The sequence below is a fragment of the Monodon monoceros genome, unplaced genomic scaffold, assembly GCF_005190385.1.
Source record: "Monodon monoceros isolate NGI ecotype Baffin Bay Population unplaced genomic scaffold, NGI_Narwhal_1 Super_Scaffold_9, whole genome shotgun sequence".
NCBI classification, from domain to species: domain Eukaryota; kingdom Metazoa; phylum Chordata; class Mammalia; order Artiodactyla; family Monodontidae; genus Monodon; species Monodon monoceros.
Window position 1 is genome coordinate 29,541,773 of NW_021703786.1, and position 16,890 is coordinate 29,558,662.

At 59.1% G+C, this 16,890-nt stretch overlaps 2 protein-coding genes across 5 annotated transcripts in view; one reads left to right on the top strand and one right to left on the bottom strand.

The window, feature by feature from the left end:
- The window catches only part of RHBDF2 (rhomboid 5 homolog 2), a 25,253-nt gene extending 18,635 nt beyond the window's left edge, over positions 1-6,618 (top strand). For all 4 annotated transcript variants that reach the window (XM_029211916.1, XM_029211914.1, XM_029211915.1 and 1 more), the window contains exons 7-19: positions 997-1,125; positions 1,474-1,592; positions 1,752-1,946; positions 2,941-3,052; positions 3,274-3,348; positions 3,532-3,693; positions 4,053-4,162; positions 4,312-4,375; positions 4,469-4,563; positions 4,793-4,868; positions 5,020-5,120; positions 5,298-5,451; positions 6,152-6,618. In XM_029211916.1, coding sequence (XP_029067749.1) covers positions 997-1,125; positions 1,474-1,592; positions 1,752-1,946; positions 2,941-3,052; positions 3,274-3,348; positions 3,532-3,693; positions 4,053-4,162; positions 4,312-4,375; positions 4,469-4,563; positions 4,793-4,868; positions 5,020-5,120; positions 5,298-5,451; positions 6,152-6,571 — 1,812 coding nt within the window. In that variant the 3' untranslated portion in view covers positions 6,572-6,618. The remainder of the gene's footprint in view (positions 1-996; positions 1,126-1,473; positions 1,593-1,751; positions 1,947-2,940; positions 3,053-3,273; positions 3,349-3,531; positions 3,694-4,052; positions 4,163-4,311; positions 4,376-4,468; positions 4,564-4,792; positions 4,869-5,019; positions 5,121-5,297; positions 5,452-6,151) is intronic.
- Positions 6,619-8,411: 1,793 nt separating this feature from the next.
- On the bottom strand, positions 8,412-10,619 carry AANAT (aralkylamine N-acetyltransferase). The gene is given in 6 exon segments (XM_029212891.1): positions 8,412-8,470; positions 8,473-8,643; positions 8,646-8,709; positions 9,102-9,256; positions 9,572-9,780; positions 10,579-10,619. Coding segments are annotated over 6 exon segments (699 nt in total).
- Between the last annotated feature and the right edge of the window lie 6,271 nt (positions 10,620-16,890).

Genomic DNA, 16,890 nt, shown 5'->3' on the forward strand with positions numbered 1-16,890 from the left:
AGAGCATCTCTCTCCCCAGGCATCTCTCTCTCCAGAGCATCTCTCTCCCCAGAGCATCTCTCTCCCCAGGCATCTCTCTCCCCAGGCATCTCTCTCCCCAGGCATCTCTCTCCCCAGGCATCTCTCTCCCCAGAGCATCTCACTCCCCAGGCATCTCTCTCCTCAGAGCATCTCTCTCCCCAGAGCATCTCTCTCTCCAGAGCACCTCTGTCCCCAGGCATCTTCCTCTGTGCCAAGGGCAGTGGTTGCTCTGGGATCCCTGGGTGCCAGACCCACATCCTTCTAGTGGTCCCTAGTGTGGACAGCTGGTTTCTGCACTGACACGTAAGGTGGTAAGTAGGAAGTGAAATGTGCAGGCACCACTCACTGACCTGTGTTTACTGAACCCCCTTATGTGCTGGGCACAGGGGCTACAGAGTGAGTTGAGCCAGTGTCACTGCCCTAGAGGAGCCCTCAGCTCGGGTGAGGGCAGGTGTCACCATTCAGTGTGATAAGTGCTGGGGCCCACCCATAGGAGAGGCTGGTGTCAGGGAAGGCACTTGAGAAATATAAGGAAAGGTTTGCCAGGAAGGGAACAGCATTGTCAGCAGGGGGAACGGCCTATGCAAAGGCCTGGAGGTAGGAGGGAGTAGCAGGTGGTTTTAGTGAAGGGTGGTTACAAGAGGAATGGCAGGAGATGGGATCAAAAGGTCAGCAGGGGCCTGGTGTGCCGTGCCAAGAAGCCCGTGGGAATGAGGGTGCGGGATGAGTGGTGGGGTGTCAGGTGCCCAAGCCAGAGGGCCGGAGGTCACCAGGGAGAAGTTAAGAGCCAACCATGTAGAGATGGCTGCAGTCAGGCTACGCAGGAGCCGGAGCCAGGTCCTGGCCTCTCTCACAGATGCACGTGCTCCGGGCAGGGTCCCACCTCCCCAGGCAGATGGGCTTGACAGACTCCTTTGGTGTCAGGGGCAGGGGTACCTGACCTGGGCTTGACGCCCATGCTTCTGTCTGGCACAGGGGCGCTCGGTAATGGATGCCACAGGACAGAGGTGCCAGGTAGTCAAGCGCAGCTTTGCCTACCCCAGCTTCCTGGAGGAGGATGCGGTCGATGGAGCAGAGACATTCTACTCCTCATTTTTTAGTAAGGCAAGCATGGGGTGTGTGGGCCCTCGGGGTCGGGGGACCGGGGTGGGTGGGAGCCAGGAGAGGTCACCCGGCCTCAGTCATGCTCTGCTGGGAGCCCCTGAGATGTCCAAAGGCCCATCGGTGGGATGGGGGTGCGTCTTTCTGTCGGCAGGGCAAGGACCTGGGGTGAGGAAGGGTGCCAGCCGGGAAAGTCCCCATCAGGGCCCACAAACACATGCCTTCTACCTCCCTTCCAAAGAGCCTGTCCGGCTTTGTCCTGCCCTTTAATTGAGCTACTGGGGGCAGTGCTGGAGACGGTGACTCCTCACACTGTCTCTTTTTGTGTCCCCGACTCCACACCCACTCCAGGAAGAAATGAGCTCCGTGCCTGATGATGTGTTTGAGTCGCCCCCACTCTCTGCCAGCTACTTCCGGGGCATCCCATGCTCGGCCTCCCCGGCCTCCCCTGAAGAGATGCAGATCCCTCTGTGAGTTCTGGGCAATCCTCCAGGTGGAGGGAGGCGGCACCGTGGAGGAAGAGCCCAACAGCCCTGCCAGGGGGCTTCCCTAGACCACAGGTCCCTCCTGACCCCCCTCATGGGATGTGGGAGGGGAGGACACCAGGCTGAGACCACCGTCCTCACCAGGAAGGAGTCTGACCGAGCCCCGGTGCCCGCGGCCAAACGTGGCAAGCGTATCGCATCCAAGGTGAAGCACTTTGCCTTCGACCGGAAGAAGCGGCACTACGGGCTGGGAGTTGTGGGCAACTGGCTGAACCGCAGCTACCGCCGCAGCGTCAGTAGCACCGTGCAGCGCCAGCTGGAGAGCTTCGACAGCCACCGGTGAGCCCCGCCCACTCTGTGACAGTGCGGGGAGAGGCGTAGGCCCAGGGGAGAAGGGCCGAGAGCCGTCCAGGAGGGCCTGGGAGCTTCCAGGTTCCCCGGGGGCCCCTCCCGAAGCTCCCCTTATTGTTCATCGAGCCTTTGGGTCGGGGGAGCAGGGACGGCCCCTAGGGTCACCCTACAAGCATGCACGTCACCTGGGAAGGGTTGTCGGGTGTTGCCGCCTCTTCTCCACCCTCCCCGCTTTCTGGGCCTGCCTCCTCTGCGGGGCTCCCAGACGGCAGCCCGGCAACAAGTGTTCACTGAGCACCACCACACAGGCCCTGGAACAGTGGAGCAGGGCGGGCAGGGTAGGTCAGAGGGGCAGTTAGAAGTTGTGACCGCGAGTGAAGGGACTGTGAAGAGGCCTGCACAGAGACCTTGGGGGAAGCCAGAGGATTGGGAAGAGGCCATTCTCAAAGAACGTACAATTAGCAGCAACCTGATAGACATTGGACCCTAAGTTAAAGAAAATTAAGTGATAGCAGGTGTGGTGAGTGTCCTGGAGAAGGAGGACAGAGGGTGGGAGTGAACAACTGGTTGGGGGGAGCGTCGTCAGGAGCAGCAGCAGTTAGCTGGGTGAAGAGAGACGGCAAGGGCATCCCAGGCAAAGGAAGCATCATGTGCAAAGGCCCTGGGGCTGCAGGGATTGGGGTTTGTTCCAGGAACTGCAGGAGAAGGAGAGGAAGGAGGCCAGGGAGGTGGGCAGATGTAACAAGATCTTGCAACCAGTGGGGAAGGAGCCATGTTAGACTTTATCCCCAGGGCAGCGAGAAGCCATGGAAAGGATTTAAGCTGGGAGAGACGCAGAGAGGTGCATTTTAAGAGTTGCTGTGGAGAAGGATGAGTTGGAGGGGAGTAGTGGAGGATAGGGAGCAGGTGCGAGCTGTTGGCGGCTGGGGCTGAGGGTTGGGATGTGACTTTGGCTCCGCTGACCCGAAGCCTCTGCCCGCAGGCCCTACTTCACCTACTGGCTGACCTTCGTCCACGTCATCATCACACTGCTGGTGATTTGCACGTACGGCATCGCGCCTGTGGGCTTCGCCCAGCACGTCACCACCCAGCTGGTGAGTGGGGCTAGGGAAGGGGGGCTCCGCCCTGGGGATCCTAGCCTCCCCCAAGAGGCGCCAGCATCTTGGGCCACCCAGTCCCTTCCACGGCAACAACCTGGCCCAAGCAGGAGAGTGCTCTGGGCTCACCATTGCTTTGCTTCTCAGCCCCTTCCCCGGAGGCCCTTCCCTGGGACAGAGAAACCCCTGACCCCCCAATCCTTCCACCTCTGCACCAGGTACTCAGGAACAGAGGTGTGTATGAGAGCATGAAGTACATCCAGCAGGAGAACTTCTGGATTGGCCCCAGCTCGGTAAGGGGCCCAGGCAGGGACAGCATCTCAGCAGGGAGCCTCTGGCCTCTGCCACCCCCAGCTGGGCAGGAAGGGGGTTGGCTTGCCTGGAAGCCCCCCTCATCAGGGGCCCCTAGGGGGAGGCTCTCAACGGAGCAGCCAGGTCTGGACCCGAGCTCACTCCCCACTGCCCTCCGCCCCCAGATTGACTTGATCCACCTGGGAGCCAAGTTCTCACCCTGCATCCGGAAGGACCAGCAGATCGAGCAGCTGGTGCTGCGGGAGCGAGACCTGGAGCGGGACTCGGGCTGCTGTGTCCAGAATGACCACTCGGGCTGCATCCAGACGCTGCAGCAGGACTGCTCGGTGGGGGCAGAGGCCCTCCGACCCCTGCGAGCCCCACCCTGGTCCCCTGCACCATCTCCACTTGCCCCAGCCTGGGGGAGGGGCCCTTCAAGGGCGGTGTCTACGTTGCCTCTGTCCTTCCTCTGCCCTCCCTGCCATCACACACCCCTGCACGCAGCTCAGCACATGGAGGGTGCCAACCTCCCCAGCCCCAGAGCGGTGAAAGCTGGGTCTTGGGAGTGTCCGTGGGGGTGGGGGGTCTGGGAGATGAGCCTGAGCCCTGGACAGCAGGGCAAGAGCCCCGGCCCTGGAGCGGCCCTTGCCCACTCTGATGGTGGTGACCTTGTCCTAGCCATGACCAGCCTGCCTCCATCCTCCAGGAGACTTTGGCCACTTTTGTCAAGTGGCAGGATGATACGGGGCCCCCCATGGACAAGTCTGCGCTGGGCCAAAAGCGGACATCGGGGGCCGTGTGCAACCAGGACCCCAGGTACAGTCCCGGGAGACCCACAGCTGAGCTGAGGAGATGGGGCTGAGCATCACGTGGTCTGTGCCACCCATGGGGATGTTGGCCAGTGGGCGTGGCAGGCTGGGGATGCCGTGGCCCCTCATTTTGCCCCCTCCGACCTCTGCTTCCAGAACCTGCGAGGAGCCGGCCTCCAGTGGTGCCCACATCTGGCCCGATGACATCACCAAGTGGCCGGTGAGTGTCCGGGGGGAGAGCGGTCCGGGAAGGGTGGGGAGGGCCTGCGTGCCGCTGCACAGCCCTAGCCGCTGCCTGTGCCCCTCCTGGCAGATCTGCACGGAGCAGGCCAGGAGTAACCGCTCGGGCTTCCCGCACATGGACTGCCAGATTCGGGGCCGCCCCTGCTGCATCGGCACCAAGGGCAGGTGAGCCGGCCTGGGCCCTGGGCCCGGAGCCCCTGTGCTCCCCCTCTGTCACCCACCCCGCAGCCGGCGTCCTCCCTCCCCACTCGGGGGCCGTCCGTGGTGTGGGCAGGTTCCTGCAGAGGGGCACCGCGTCCTGCCAGTGGTGCCTGCTGCTGCCGGGCACTGGGCACTGGGCGGGGGCGGGCAGGACTCAGGGCCCTGGCGTTCGCCTTGCCTCCCTGTCCCCCAGCTGTGAGGTCACCACTCGGGAATACTGTGAGTTCGTGCACGGCTATTTCCACGAAGAGGCCACGCTCTGCTCCCAGGTGAGGTGGGGTCTGGTGGGGCCCTGGGCGCGAGCAGCCAGGTGCAGCAGCCTGTATGCTCTCCTGCAGCGGGTATCTGGTCCTGCCCCCTACATCGGGGCCTCGGACCCAGCGGGATCCTAGGCGCTGACCGCCATGCTCTCACCCCCAGGTGCACTGCTTGGACAAGGTGTGTGGGCTGCTGCCCTTCCTCAATCCTGAGGTCCCAGATCAGTTCTACAGGCTCTGGCTGTCTCTGTTCCTCCACGCTGGGTAAGAGGTGCCTCGCTGCCCACCTCCCAGACCCCTGTGGTGCCCACCCACCTGGACTCCCGGGGGAGGGGCCCCTGGGCCAGGGCGCAGCCGGCACGACCTGCCAGACCCCGCTGCTCCCGAAGTCGCTGGCTGGCAGACGGGGCGGGGGGCTGATGCCCGGTGTGTCCCCGCCAGCGTGGTGCACTGCCTCGTGTCTGTGATCTTCCAAATGACCATCCTACGAGACCTGGAGAAGCTGGCCGGCTGGCACCGCATCGCCATCATCTTCGTTCTCAGTGGCGTCACCGGCAACCTTGCCAGCGCCATCTTCCTCCCGTACCGCGCGGAGGTAGGGACTCAGGATACGGCAGGGAGGGCTAGCTCTACCGCTTCCACGCCTCCCGCCTGGCTTGGCCTGAGGGACGCACAGCCCCTGCCGTATCAGGCTCAACAGCGGATGGACAGCTAAGTTGGGGGCTTCCCGGCCAATTCCTTAGTCCATCCCGAGGCGCGAGGGAGCAGTGATGCCCCTGGGTCACGTGTAGAGGTCACCTCCAGCAAGACCTGGACCCTGTCCCTCACTCGGCCCCTTTGCTTCATTTCTCTCCGTGACCATGACCACCGCCTGCAGCGCGTCCCATAGCTGTGAGTTGGGCCATATGAAGTTGCCCTCGTGCAACCGTTCTTGACCCAAAGAAATGGCAGTTTTTTGATCAGTCAGGCTCACGCTGTGGGCTTGTTCAGTGTCTGTCCCTCGCCACGTGCGCTGCCTGGAGCAGTCTGTCTTGCTTATGGCACTGGGCGTGCGCGTAGTAGGCGCTCAGTGTTGCAGAAAGGGTGGGTGGAACGAGCCCAGCTTTGCTCCAGCAGCTCCAGCTGCACCTCTCCTGCCCCCCGGCCGTCAGGTTCGGGGTCCCCACCCTGGGAGGGGCTCACGGAGAGGATGACCCAGGTCCTGGGGCTCCAGCCTGGCTGTGCCCAGGCCTCCCCACAGGCTCCCACGTGGCACCCGGAAGTGACCCTGTCCCCTCCCCGTCCACCCACCGCAGGTGGGCCCGGCAGGGTCGCAGTTCGGCCTCCTGGCCTGCCTCTTCGTGGAGCTCTTCCAGAGCTGGCAGCTGCTGGAGCGGCCCTGGAAGGCCTTCCTGAACCTGTCGGCCATCGTGCTCTTCCTGTTCATTTGCGGCCTCCTGCCCTGGATCGACAACATCGCCCACATCTTTGGCTTCCTCAGCGGCCTGCTGCTGGCCTTCGCCTTCCTGCCCTACATCACCTTCGGCACGAGCGACAAGTACCGCAAGCGCGCCCTCATCCTCGTGTCGCTGCTGGTCTTCGCCGGCCTCTTCGCCTCGCTGGTCATCTGGCTCTACGTCTACCCCATCCACTGGCCCTGGATCGAGTACCTCACCTGCTTCCCCTTCACCAGCCACTTCTGCGAGAAGTACGAGCTGGACCAGGTGCTGCACTGACCACCTGCCTGGCGGGGCTGGCACGGCTGCTCCCACGCAGCGCTGAGGACACGGAGACTGTGCCCGGGTCAGGCTGCCTGCCTGCACAGCGCCCACCCCCCGCTCCAGAGACCCTGTGGGGCCGGCCCTGCTCCCAGGAGCTCTGCCCCCAGGAGAGGCTGAGTCTGCGGGAGATGGTCATCAAGGGCGGCTCCTTGGGGGACTGAGGGCCCCCTTCCCCAGGCCTGGGCTGGGGGACACTCCGAATATGTGTTTCTCTGCAGCTCAGGGCCCAGGCCCTGACATTACCCTGCTCCCCTGCTGTCAGGACCACTTCCTGGGGGGTGGGCTCCTTTCTTCCCAAGGTCCTGGGCTGCTGCCCATCTCCCACCTCTGGCTCTGCTGGTACGTTCCCCCTCCCCATTGCTGTGAGCCTGCCCTTCCTGGGGACCTGGCTGGGGTTCCCACCAGGTTCCCAGCCCTGCCCGGCCACGGCCCCTACCTGTTTCCCCTCCCATCTCTGCCCTGTGAATCCACGCCCTGCACTCATCCGTGGCCTGGTGAGCCTGCCCATAACGCTCCGGGTCCAAACCCTCTGGGACAGGGTTTGGCAGTGGTCTGGGGCAGAGAAGGAGCAAAGAGACACAGACTGGCAATCCGAGAGCCTCCGCTGATCTCAGCAAACAGAGGCTGAACCTGCCCCGCACCCAGGCCCCCCAGCCCCTCCCAGCCCAGTCCCTTCCTTCAAGTCAGTGTTCTGCCTCCTGGGGCTGGACTGACACCAGCCAGCCAGCCATCCTCTGCCTCACTCCTGCCCAGGTGAGGGCAGGGCCACCCCAAGGACCTGTGTCCAGGGGTTGCCCAAGGTCAATCAGGCCTTTTTTTTTTTTTTTTTTACCGGTTTATATTATGGTCCTAATTTTTTTTAAAGTAACACTAACTTTGTATGGACGATGTCTGAAATGTATTAAATGATACTCTTTAAGAAAGTATCGTCTTTTGACCTCCAGCCTCGCATAGAATAAAAACTGGAACTTTATTTTGGGAGTGGGGGGTGGCAGGGTCAGCCGTGAGGAGCTAGGGGGCAGGGGCTTGGCCCAAAGGGACAGTGGATGCCTGTGGGTCTTGGGGGAGATCTGGTTGGAGAAGAAGCCAGGTTGGGGTCACATGGAGGGGCTCAAGGGGGCCCTTGAGAAGGTGGTGTCAAATCTTTAGACCCCTGCGTTCCCCAAGCCCCATCAGGGGTCTGGCTGGGTGGAGGGGAGGGCCGTCCTGGCAGAAGCAGTGCGGTCCATTCCCTGTGCCCCCCAGCCCTTCATCCCACACCCCGTGGGACAGAGGACCCACAGTAACCGTGGGGGCCCAGGGGGGGGGGGGGGGGGGGAGCTGGGAGGTGGCCCCTGCCCTTCCCTGCTCCCGGCTGCCTCCATTCCAGGGATGAGGATGGGAAGGGGCAGCCCTGGGCCTGGGGGAATAAGGGCCCCCTGGGCACCCGGCCCCTTTGGTGAGGACGCTGAAGCAGGGCTGCAGGCCGCCTCCCACTGTCCCCAATTCACCCACCCAGCCACGTGTGGGCACAGTTTGGATGCAGGGGGTCCCGGAGGCCTCGCGTGGACAGACTGGAGGATACAGCACTCATGCCCCAGCAGGGCAGCCTGGGCCGGGAGCAGCCGCCCTGCCCTCTCTTTATTTCACCCCCACGCCCCACCCCAGGACCCTCTGGGAATCACTGTCTCCCTTCAGGCTGAGCTGAGCTGAGCGACAGCAGGGCAGAGAAGGGGACAGCGGGACTGGGTAGGAGCCCCCAGCCTGCCTCCCCACACCCCTGGCACCCGTCCGTGGGCTCCCCGGGGGGGCCAGTTCAGCAGTCGGTGTGCCTGCGTGGGGAGGCGTGGCCCCGCAGGGAGCACTGCATCTCCCGAAGGCGAGTGAGCCCACAGAACACGGGCCCACGGGGTGGAAGCCAAACCTCTGGTAGAAGGGCACCAGCCTGTCCTCGCACGTGAGCATGGCCAGGTGCATGCCCGGATGGCCGCCCAGGTGGTGCAGGTGGCGCCGGAGCAGGACGGAGCCCTTGCCCTGCCTCCGGAGGGGCGGTGCACGGCCGGCACGTGCAGGTGGGCCGTGCGGGCCCCGGGCCTGTGCAGTGTCAGCGACTCCTGGGGGCGAGAGATGGACACGAGTCCAGGTCACCTCTGTGGACACCTGCACCCCCAAACCACCCCCACCTGGGCCAAGGGCAGGTGCCCCTGAGTGCCTCTAATCAGGACCCCCCTCCTACCCAAGGAGACCCCAAATTGGGACCTACATTCCCAGCCCTATGGCGGTCCCTTCATGAGGGCCTTGAGACCGCAAAGGACTGGTCTTGCCCTGGAGAGGACCCACGTCTGTGCTCATCTCTTATCTCGGAGGAAGAAATCCCAGCCTCCAGGCTCCTCCCCCAACCTGGCTGCCTCTGTGAGCGCAGGAGGAGCTGGCGCCATCGGGCAGTGGCCTCTCCCCCGGAGGCCCTCCTGGGGCTGGGCATCTCTGCCCCCAGCCCCTTCCTCACCAGAGTGAGTCTCTCCTCAGCCCACAGGGAGCCGACGATGAAGGCCACGAGGCGGCCCTCCACAAACCAGTCCAGGGACAGCTCAGGACACAGGGCCAGGAAGTGCCGGACCTGGTCCAGGTTCAGGGGGCAGATGCCCGAGACAGAGATCAAGGCTGTGGAGCCGGCCCTGGTGGTGACTCCGTGGTCCACTGAGCATCGGCTCGGATGCTGGGGGTGGGCTCCCTCAGCCCCCAGCCCTCCCCCACAGGAAAGCAGAGGATTCAGGGCTGCTCTTCCCCCCGCTTTGCTGAACACACATGTGCTCTTGCACACGCACAGAAACACCCAGAGTCAGATACTCTGGGGTCCCAACTGCCAAGGGCAGGAGACTCGAGGGTCTTCTCTCCAAGGGCAACAGCGACAGAGTTCAGCAGCGTCCTGGACCCTGTTGGGGGGTTACCCACCCTCTCACTCAATCTCAGACATGCCAGGAGCATCCTCTGGGGTGAGGCAGCAAAACTCGGTGGGGAGTGTGTGGCGCCGCTGGTGACTTGGGGACTCTGGGATCCCAGGTGGCAGGCGCAGAGCCACAGGCTTCAGGTAGTGGATGCTCTGAGTGGACCTCCTGGCCACTGCTGCTACCCTGGGGGCCCCAGCTTCAGAAGTGGCCTCTGTGATGAGGAGGGCCCCTCTGCACCTGTTGCGGACGAGCGACGGTCAGGGGTCTGGTCCTCAACTCCCGGGGGGCCGTGCAGGGTGATGGTGCATCTTGCCTCTTTTGTAGGGGACCTGGAGTGGGGAGTCTGGGGGCCGGGGTGGAGCGGGCAAGCAGGGCGTGGACACTTCCTGCCCTGTCCCTGCTCACTGGGTCCCTGGGTCACTGTTTGTCTCTTTCCCTGACCGTCTGCTGATGTGCACTTCTTAGAGGTGGCCATCCCTCCCTTACAAAGCCCCACGTCCTGCACGTCGCCCTGCCCTCCCTCCTCCACCTTCTCTCCCCACATCTCCAAGCCCCAAGCAGGGGACTCCCGTTCTTGAATTCTGTGAGCCCAGGGGCAGGGGTCCCACTTATCAGGACTGTGGGGCAGGGGCTCCAATGTTCCCCCCACAGAGCCAATCACCCCAGGGGCCATCCACAGGCTCAGGACCAGAAAAATCCAGACTCCTGGGTACACAGCTGTTGTAGCAAGTGTGGCCGGGCAGCACGTGATGTTGATCTCAGAGATTTCTAATCCCCCACCCGCCCCGCCTCCATATTACAGAAAGGTCGAAGTCAGCAGGGCTCCGGCCACCCTGTGCCTTGTCCCTGCGTGCTGAGGGTGAAACCTCAGATGGCACACGGTTGCAGGGGATTACAGTGGCTGGCTGAGGCCCCAGAGTTTTGGGGGAAGAGCACGGGGCTAAGCCTCATGGGTCCACTCTAATCCCTGCCTTGGCGCCAACTGGCTGGCACAGGCATTCGTCCTCTGTCCCCTGGAAGCCTGGGCAAGCCCACCTCTGAGGGTCCTTCCAGCTCTGGCAGCCTGAGTGTGCCATCATTTAGAGCACTTGCTTGGTGGCCAATTAGAACTGCAGACCCAGAGGGGAGGGGACAGTCCGGATACTGGATGTAAAGTCAACGTCATCAAATGTCCCGGTGTGGGGACGGCTCAGGGGCTTCTCTCCAGACCCCTGTTGGTAGGGTTTTGCTCTTTGTGCCACAGTCTCCCTCCAGCACCAGCTCCCTTGAGAGGGTCCTGCGACCACGGTTCCCCCAGCTCTGACTCTACTCACCCTGCCCCCACTCTGCACTTCTTCTCCCATCATGGCTCCCATTTAGGGGTCCCACCGTCACCTCCTCCAGCCTGGTCTCCTTTGGGGCCTCCTGGCCCGCCAGACAGGGATACACACATCTGGGCAACAGCTGTGGCTGGCTGCCAGATCTCTCCTACAGGCTCTGTAGTCCCAGGCAAATCCTGGGCTATGGCTGGGCTCCTGCTCCAGGGCTCCAGAACATTCTAGGACAATTGGAGGCAGGTTGTCCAGGGCACATGGTGAACCCCAGAGGGCCATGGGACCTGACTGCCCACCTGCCCCAGCAGAGCCTGGCCTCTGATCCGGCTGAGCCCCCATCCCACTAATGCTCCATAGCGGTGGGATGACGGGTACAGACTTGGCTGTCCTCACGATGGAGTGGACATCTGAGTCACAGTATGGGAAGAACATTCTGAGGGACCGCGTGTCTCCACAGGGAAGCTGGGGCCCAAGCTTGGGGATGTTCTCTCTGGGTTGGAGGGGGGAACCATCAACAGGAAGAAAGATGAGGAAATGAGCAGACCCAGGATCAGGACACACCCCAGAACCCAAGGAGGGGGTGGCCAGCAGCATCTCATGCAGCCCAGAGTGGAGAAAAGATCTTAGATTCCCCTAACAAGGAGGCTTCTGATGGCTGTTAAGAGTCCTTCCAGGGCTTCCCTGGTGGCGCAGTGGTTGAGAGTCCGCCTGCCGATGCGGGGGACGCAGGTTCGTGCCCCGGTCCGGGAAGATCCCACATGCCGCGGAGCGGCTGGGCCCGTGAGCCATGGCCGCTGAGCCTGCGCGTCCGGAGCCTGTGCTCCGCAACGGGAGAGGCCACAACAGTGAGAGGCCCGCGTACTGCAAAAAAAAAAAAAAAAGTCCTTCCAGGACAGGGGGGGGGGGGGGGGGGGGACCAGATGCAGTGTTTTGGGGGGCCCCGAAACACTCTGATGATGCCTCTGAGACCCCAGTTTACCCAGCAGAGCAACCAAAAGGCCTGGACAGGCAGGGAAGGCAGCCCTCAGTTCAGGCACTTGGGCAACTAGTTGCATTTTCTGGTGGTTTTGAGGGTGGCATCCTTTTCTCATTCCTCCCCTGCACTTAAGATAGGCTCTGCGCACCTGGCACGGAGCACATTTTGCCTAATCATATTTACTTTTCCAACCATAATCTGTCACTAGCAGGTTCCCCAGGGGACAGAGGCTGAGATGGAGAATTGTGTGCAGGAGTTTCATTGGGCGAGCTCCCGGGAGCGTATAAACCTCTGGAAAACAGAAATTGTATTGAACGTGTGGCGATGTGCTAGATACAGAGACCAGGAGCCTATCAACTAGGTGGCAATTCTGTTGAGGAGGATGACACTTAGCTCGTTGATTTGCTGTGGATTTATTTTGAAGCCTCCTTTGCATAGATAGGCTGACATCACTGCAGGGCTGAATGTGGCCCCGTCCTTATTTAGGGTTCAAAATCTGCCATATTACACAGGCAGTTTCCTCAGGAACTTTCCAGACCTTTCTGCAACGGAGGTGTCAAAAGCAGGAAGAGTTCGCCACCTCCTGGAGAAAGAGGGGACCTACGGCTTCCTGAGCATCTGGAGCCCGGCTCTCCAACGGAAAGATCCCGTGAGCCGCATATATGATTTTCAATTTTCTAGTAGCCACATGAGAAAAAGCCAGAAGAAACAGGTTAATTTGATTTTAAAAAAATATTGTATTTAACCCAATATATATAAAGTTATTGTCATTTCAACAAGTAATCAATATAAAAATTATCAGACATATTTCACACTCTGGTTTTTTTTTCTTTTATACACTGAGTCTTTATAATCCAGTGTCAATTCAGACCAGCCACATCTCAAGTGCTCAAGACCCACAGGTGGTTAGGGGCCACGGCAGTGGGCAGTCCATATCTAGAAACTGAAGTTTAAGGAGAGAGCAATGGTGGGGGGAGGCACATGTGTATGTGTGTGCACGTGTGTGTATACATGTGTATATGTACGTATGTGCACGTGGGGTGAATGTGCCTGTGTAGGGTGTGTGTCTAGGACAAAGGGAGAACTTGGGACTTGAGCAAAGACAGAGGTGTCCCAGAGACCTGTTGGCACCATCGGGACCTTTGAGAGAAGTTGGTTTGTTTTGTTCAATCATTCAACAAAATTTTTTTAAAATTGACATATAGTTGATTTACAATGTTGTGTTAATTTCTGCTGTATAGCAAAGTGATTCAGTTATACATATATATACAGTCTTTTTCATATATTTTCCGTTATGGTTTATCACAGGATATTGAATATAGTTCCCTGGGCTGTGCAGTAGGACCTTGTTGTTTATCCATTCTATATATAATAGTTTGCATCTGCTAACCCCAAACTCCTAATCCATCCCTCCCCCACCCCCTTCCCCTCTGACAACCGCAAGTCTGTTTTCTATGTCTGCGAGTCTTTTTCTCAACAAAAATCTTTTGAGTACCTACTATGAATCAGAACTATGCTGGATGCTGGAATACAAAGGTACAAAGAAGATACGGTCCCACAGGAGAGACAGGCATGCAAATAAATGGTTGTAATAGAGGGAAATAAATGCAATCAGACAGGTATGACCAGGTAAGTGGGGAAAATAGGGCTCTTGGAAGACTTCATAGATAAGAAGCCCCAAGCTGGGGCTTCCCTGGTGGCGCAGTGGTTAAGAATACGCCTGCCAATGCAGGACACACGGGTTTGGGCCCTGGTCCGGGAAGATCCCACATGCTGCGGAGCAATAAAGCCCATGCACCACAACTGCTGAGCCTGCGCTCTAGAGCCTGCAAGTCACAAGTACTGGAGCCCATGCTCCGCACCAAGAGAAGCCACTGCAATGAGAAGGCTGCACACCGCAATGAAGAGTAGCCCCTGCTCTCAGCAACTAGAGAAGGCCTGTGCGCAGCAACAAAGACGCAACTCAGCCATAAATAAATAAATAGATAGATAGATATAGATAGAATAAAAAGAAGCCCCAAGCTGAGTATTGTAAGATGAAAAGGAGTTCTTTAGGTAAAACCATGGGTTGAAGTAGAGGAATAAAAAATTACAAGCAGGGCTGCCTTGGTGGAGCAGTGGTTGAGAGTCTGCCTGCCGATGCAGGGGACATGGCATGGGTTCGTGCCCTGGTCTGGGAAGATCCCACATGCCGCCGAGCGGCTGGGCCCGTGAGCCATGGCGGCTGAGCCTGCGCGTCCGGAGCCTGTGCTCTGCAACGGGAGAGGCCACAAGAGTGAGAGGCCCGCGTACTGCAAAAAAAAAAAAAAAAAAAAAATTACAAGCAGATGGTGAAGCAAGTGCAAAGGCATGGTGGCCCCAAAACGTTGGGATCCTGGCGTTAGCAGCTGAGGCCAGAGCGTGGACTGTGTGCACTGGGTGCAGAGCTGGAAGGCGGGGTGGGAGGTAGGTGGAAGGAACCAATTCATAAAGGGGCCCTTGTGCCATTCTCTGGTGGACCATGGAAAGCCACAGAAAGACGCTAAACTAAGAAGTCGAATGGTCATGTTTATATTTTCAATCTCCCGGGAACAAGGTGGTGAGGCGACTACAGCAATGGCGTAGGCAAGGGATGGAGATGAATTAATAGCAGCAGGTAACGTTGATCAAGCTACTACATTGTGCAGGCAGGTGCAAAGCACCTCCCATTCATCATGTCAGTTAAATTCTCAATAGCCCTATCTAGTAGGTAGTTATTATTCCCATTTTACAGAAAGGAAACCAAGGCTCAGAGAAGTAAAATAAGTTGCCCAAGGTCACATAGTGAGTCAGCGGCAGCACAAGCTTCAAACCCACGTTCATCTAACGGCAGAACCCCAGCCTTAGCCACTGTACCATCCCATCACCACTCCCGCACCAGCCCCCGTGGAGCTGCCCTCCGCGGAGCAGCTCTGGATTTGGGGTTGTGAAAAGGGGGTAGAGGGACCATGACCTGGGCTTTGATGACTTATGGAGCTCAATATCGAGGGCTGACCCTCAGGTGGCCAACTTGGTACCCAGGTAAGTGACCCTGCCATCAACCTGGATGAGGACTCTGAGAAAAGGAAGGGGTTTGGGGAGAAGATGCCACTTGGCACCCGTGGCTGGTCATCCAGGAAACACCCACGTGTTGGTGCTGGGGTGTCGGTGGTGAAGAGCATGGCGTGATTAAACCGCTGCAGCCCTGTTGTTCTGCAAGCTGGTCTGGTGGATTTGCTGTCTTTGGCCCCTGTATCCTCAAGAAGGAGGGAAGCAGGATGAGCCTGCCAAGCCTGGGCTCTCACTATGGCTCAGCCTTCCCACTGTTGCCCTCAGCCCAAAGTGTTTCACGCAGTGGATTGCAACCCATCCTCAGAGTCAGGGGTGAGCATGGCCAAAGGCCAGCTGGTCTGGGTCCTGATTCTGGCTGTACTGCAGGGTGACCTTGGGCAGGCCGCACACTTGGTTCTCCCAGGGCATCAATGCAAGGAGAGGTGAGGCTCCAGGGACAAGAAGAGCCCCTTTAACTCCAAGAGCCCGTGATTCTAGAGCAACACACAGCTGGATCTCAGAGGCGTTTCTCCAGCCAGCCACTGAGGTGTGGGAGGACTCTCCAGGGCAGCTCCCCTCCTGTCCCACTTTCTGAACTAAAGCCCCCAGTGCTGAAGCCAGCCTAGAGCCCCCCAAACACTCATTGCAGGGTAGAAGGACCTCTCTGAGCCCGTCTGAATTTGCTCCTACACGGAGGTTTGGAGAGGCCGGGCAGGGTAAGGCACCCCCAGGGGGCGGTGTGGGGCCCATGCACACTTCACGCATGGGTCTGGAGAGGCAGCCAGTGGCCAGTTAAGATAGGGACAAGACACGGCCTGCTTCCCAGAGATCAGCTCACTTTGCTGTCAGCTCTGCTGCCTCCTGCACCCGGCCAGCTCCTTAGCAAGGGGAGTGGCCAGGCTAGCTCAGTTTCTGGCAGGCACATTTGTAAATAAGCAAAATTCTCCCAAGAAGCATCTCTATTCGCCAAGAAGGGCTAGGTGTTGGGGCCATGAGAGAAGGGGGTTTCTCCATTGGGGAATAAAGGGTTTTTTTCATTCAACAATTATGAAAATAAAAATCAGGCAGTCGCTTCCATCCAGGCTCACCCCACTCGCCAGCCTGGATGTAAAGAGACACTGTCTGGGGGTTTGGGGTTTGGGAAGGAGTCAAGACTCAAACCTTGTCCAGGGCATCTCAGGTGTGAGTGAGGGCACTGAAGGTCACCACGAGGTGGGGAGGAATGCACTGAGCCTCTCTCTGTAAAAGGGCTCGGATGAAGCTCAAACTGGGGGTGATAGAACGGGCTTTGAGGGACTTCCCTGGTGGTCCAGTGCCTAAGACTCTGCCTTCCTAATGCAGGGGGCCCGGGTTTGACCTTTGGTTGGGGAACTAGATCCCACATGCTGCAACTAAGAGTTCGCATGCCACAACTAAAAGATCCTGCGTGCCACAACAAATATCGCGCACGTGGCAACAAAGATCCTGCATGTAGCAACAAAGACCCGGCGCAGCCAAATAAATAAAATATGAAAAAAAGAGAAGAAAGGGCTTTGAGATAGCATGGGCAGGAGAGGGCTAGAGAGCGCTGCTCTCCCCCACCCCAGCTTCAACTCCTCAGGTATACAGAGAGGATGGGAAACTGGCCAAGTGGAAGTACAGAAACCTCAGACTGTACCCACCAAGATGTTACATTATTGCGTGCCAGTGCTGTGCCAGGCACTCACTAGGCACCAGGGTTACACATATAAATACAAGAGGATCCACGTGCTCAAAACAGGTTTAGCAAGGGAGAGGTCAGCATTTGAAATCTAGGTCTCTTGCCTACAGCCTAGAACGTTCTTGGTAGTGGTGCGGGAGCGGGGCACAGCACAGTCTGGTACAGTGCTTCACAAAGTAGGGGCTCATACTTCCTCCCTCACAGGCAGATAAGCTATGTGAAGGTGGGTAATCTATGTAAGCACTTATCATAGTACCTGGCATTAAGTTACAGCTCAATAAATGGTTGCTATTATTAGCTGTTATTATAAG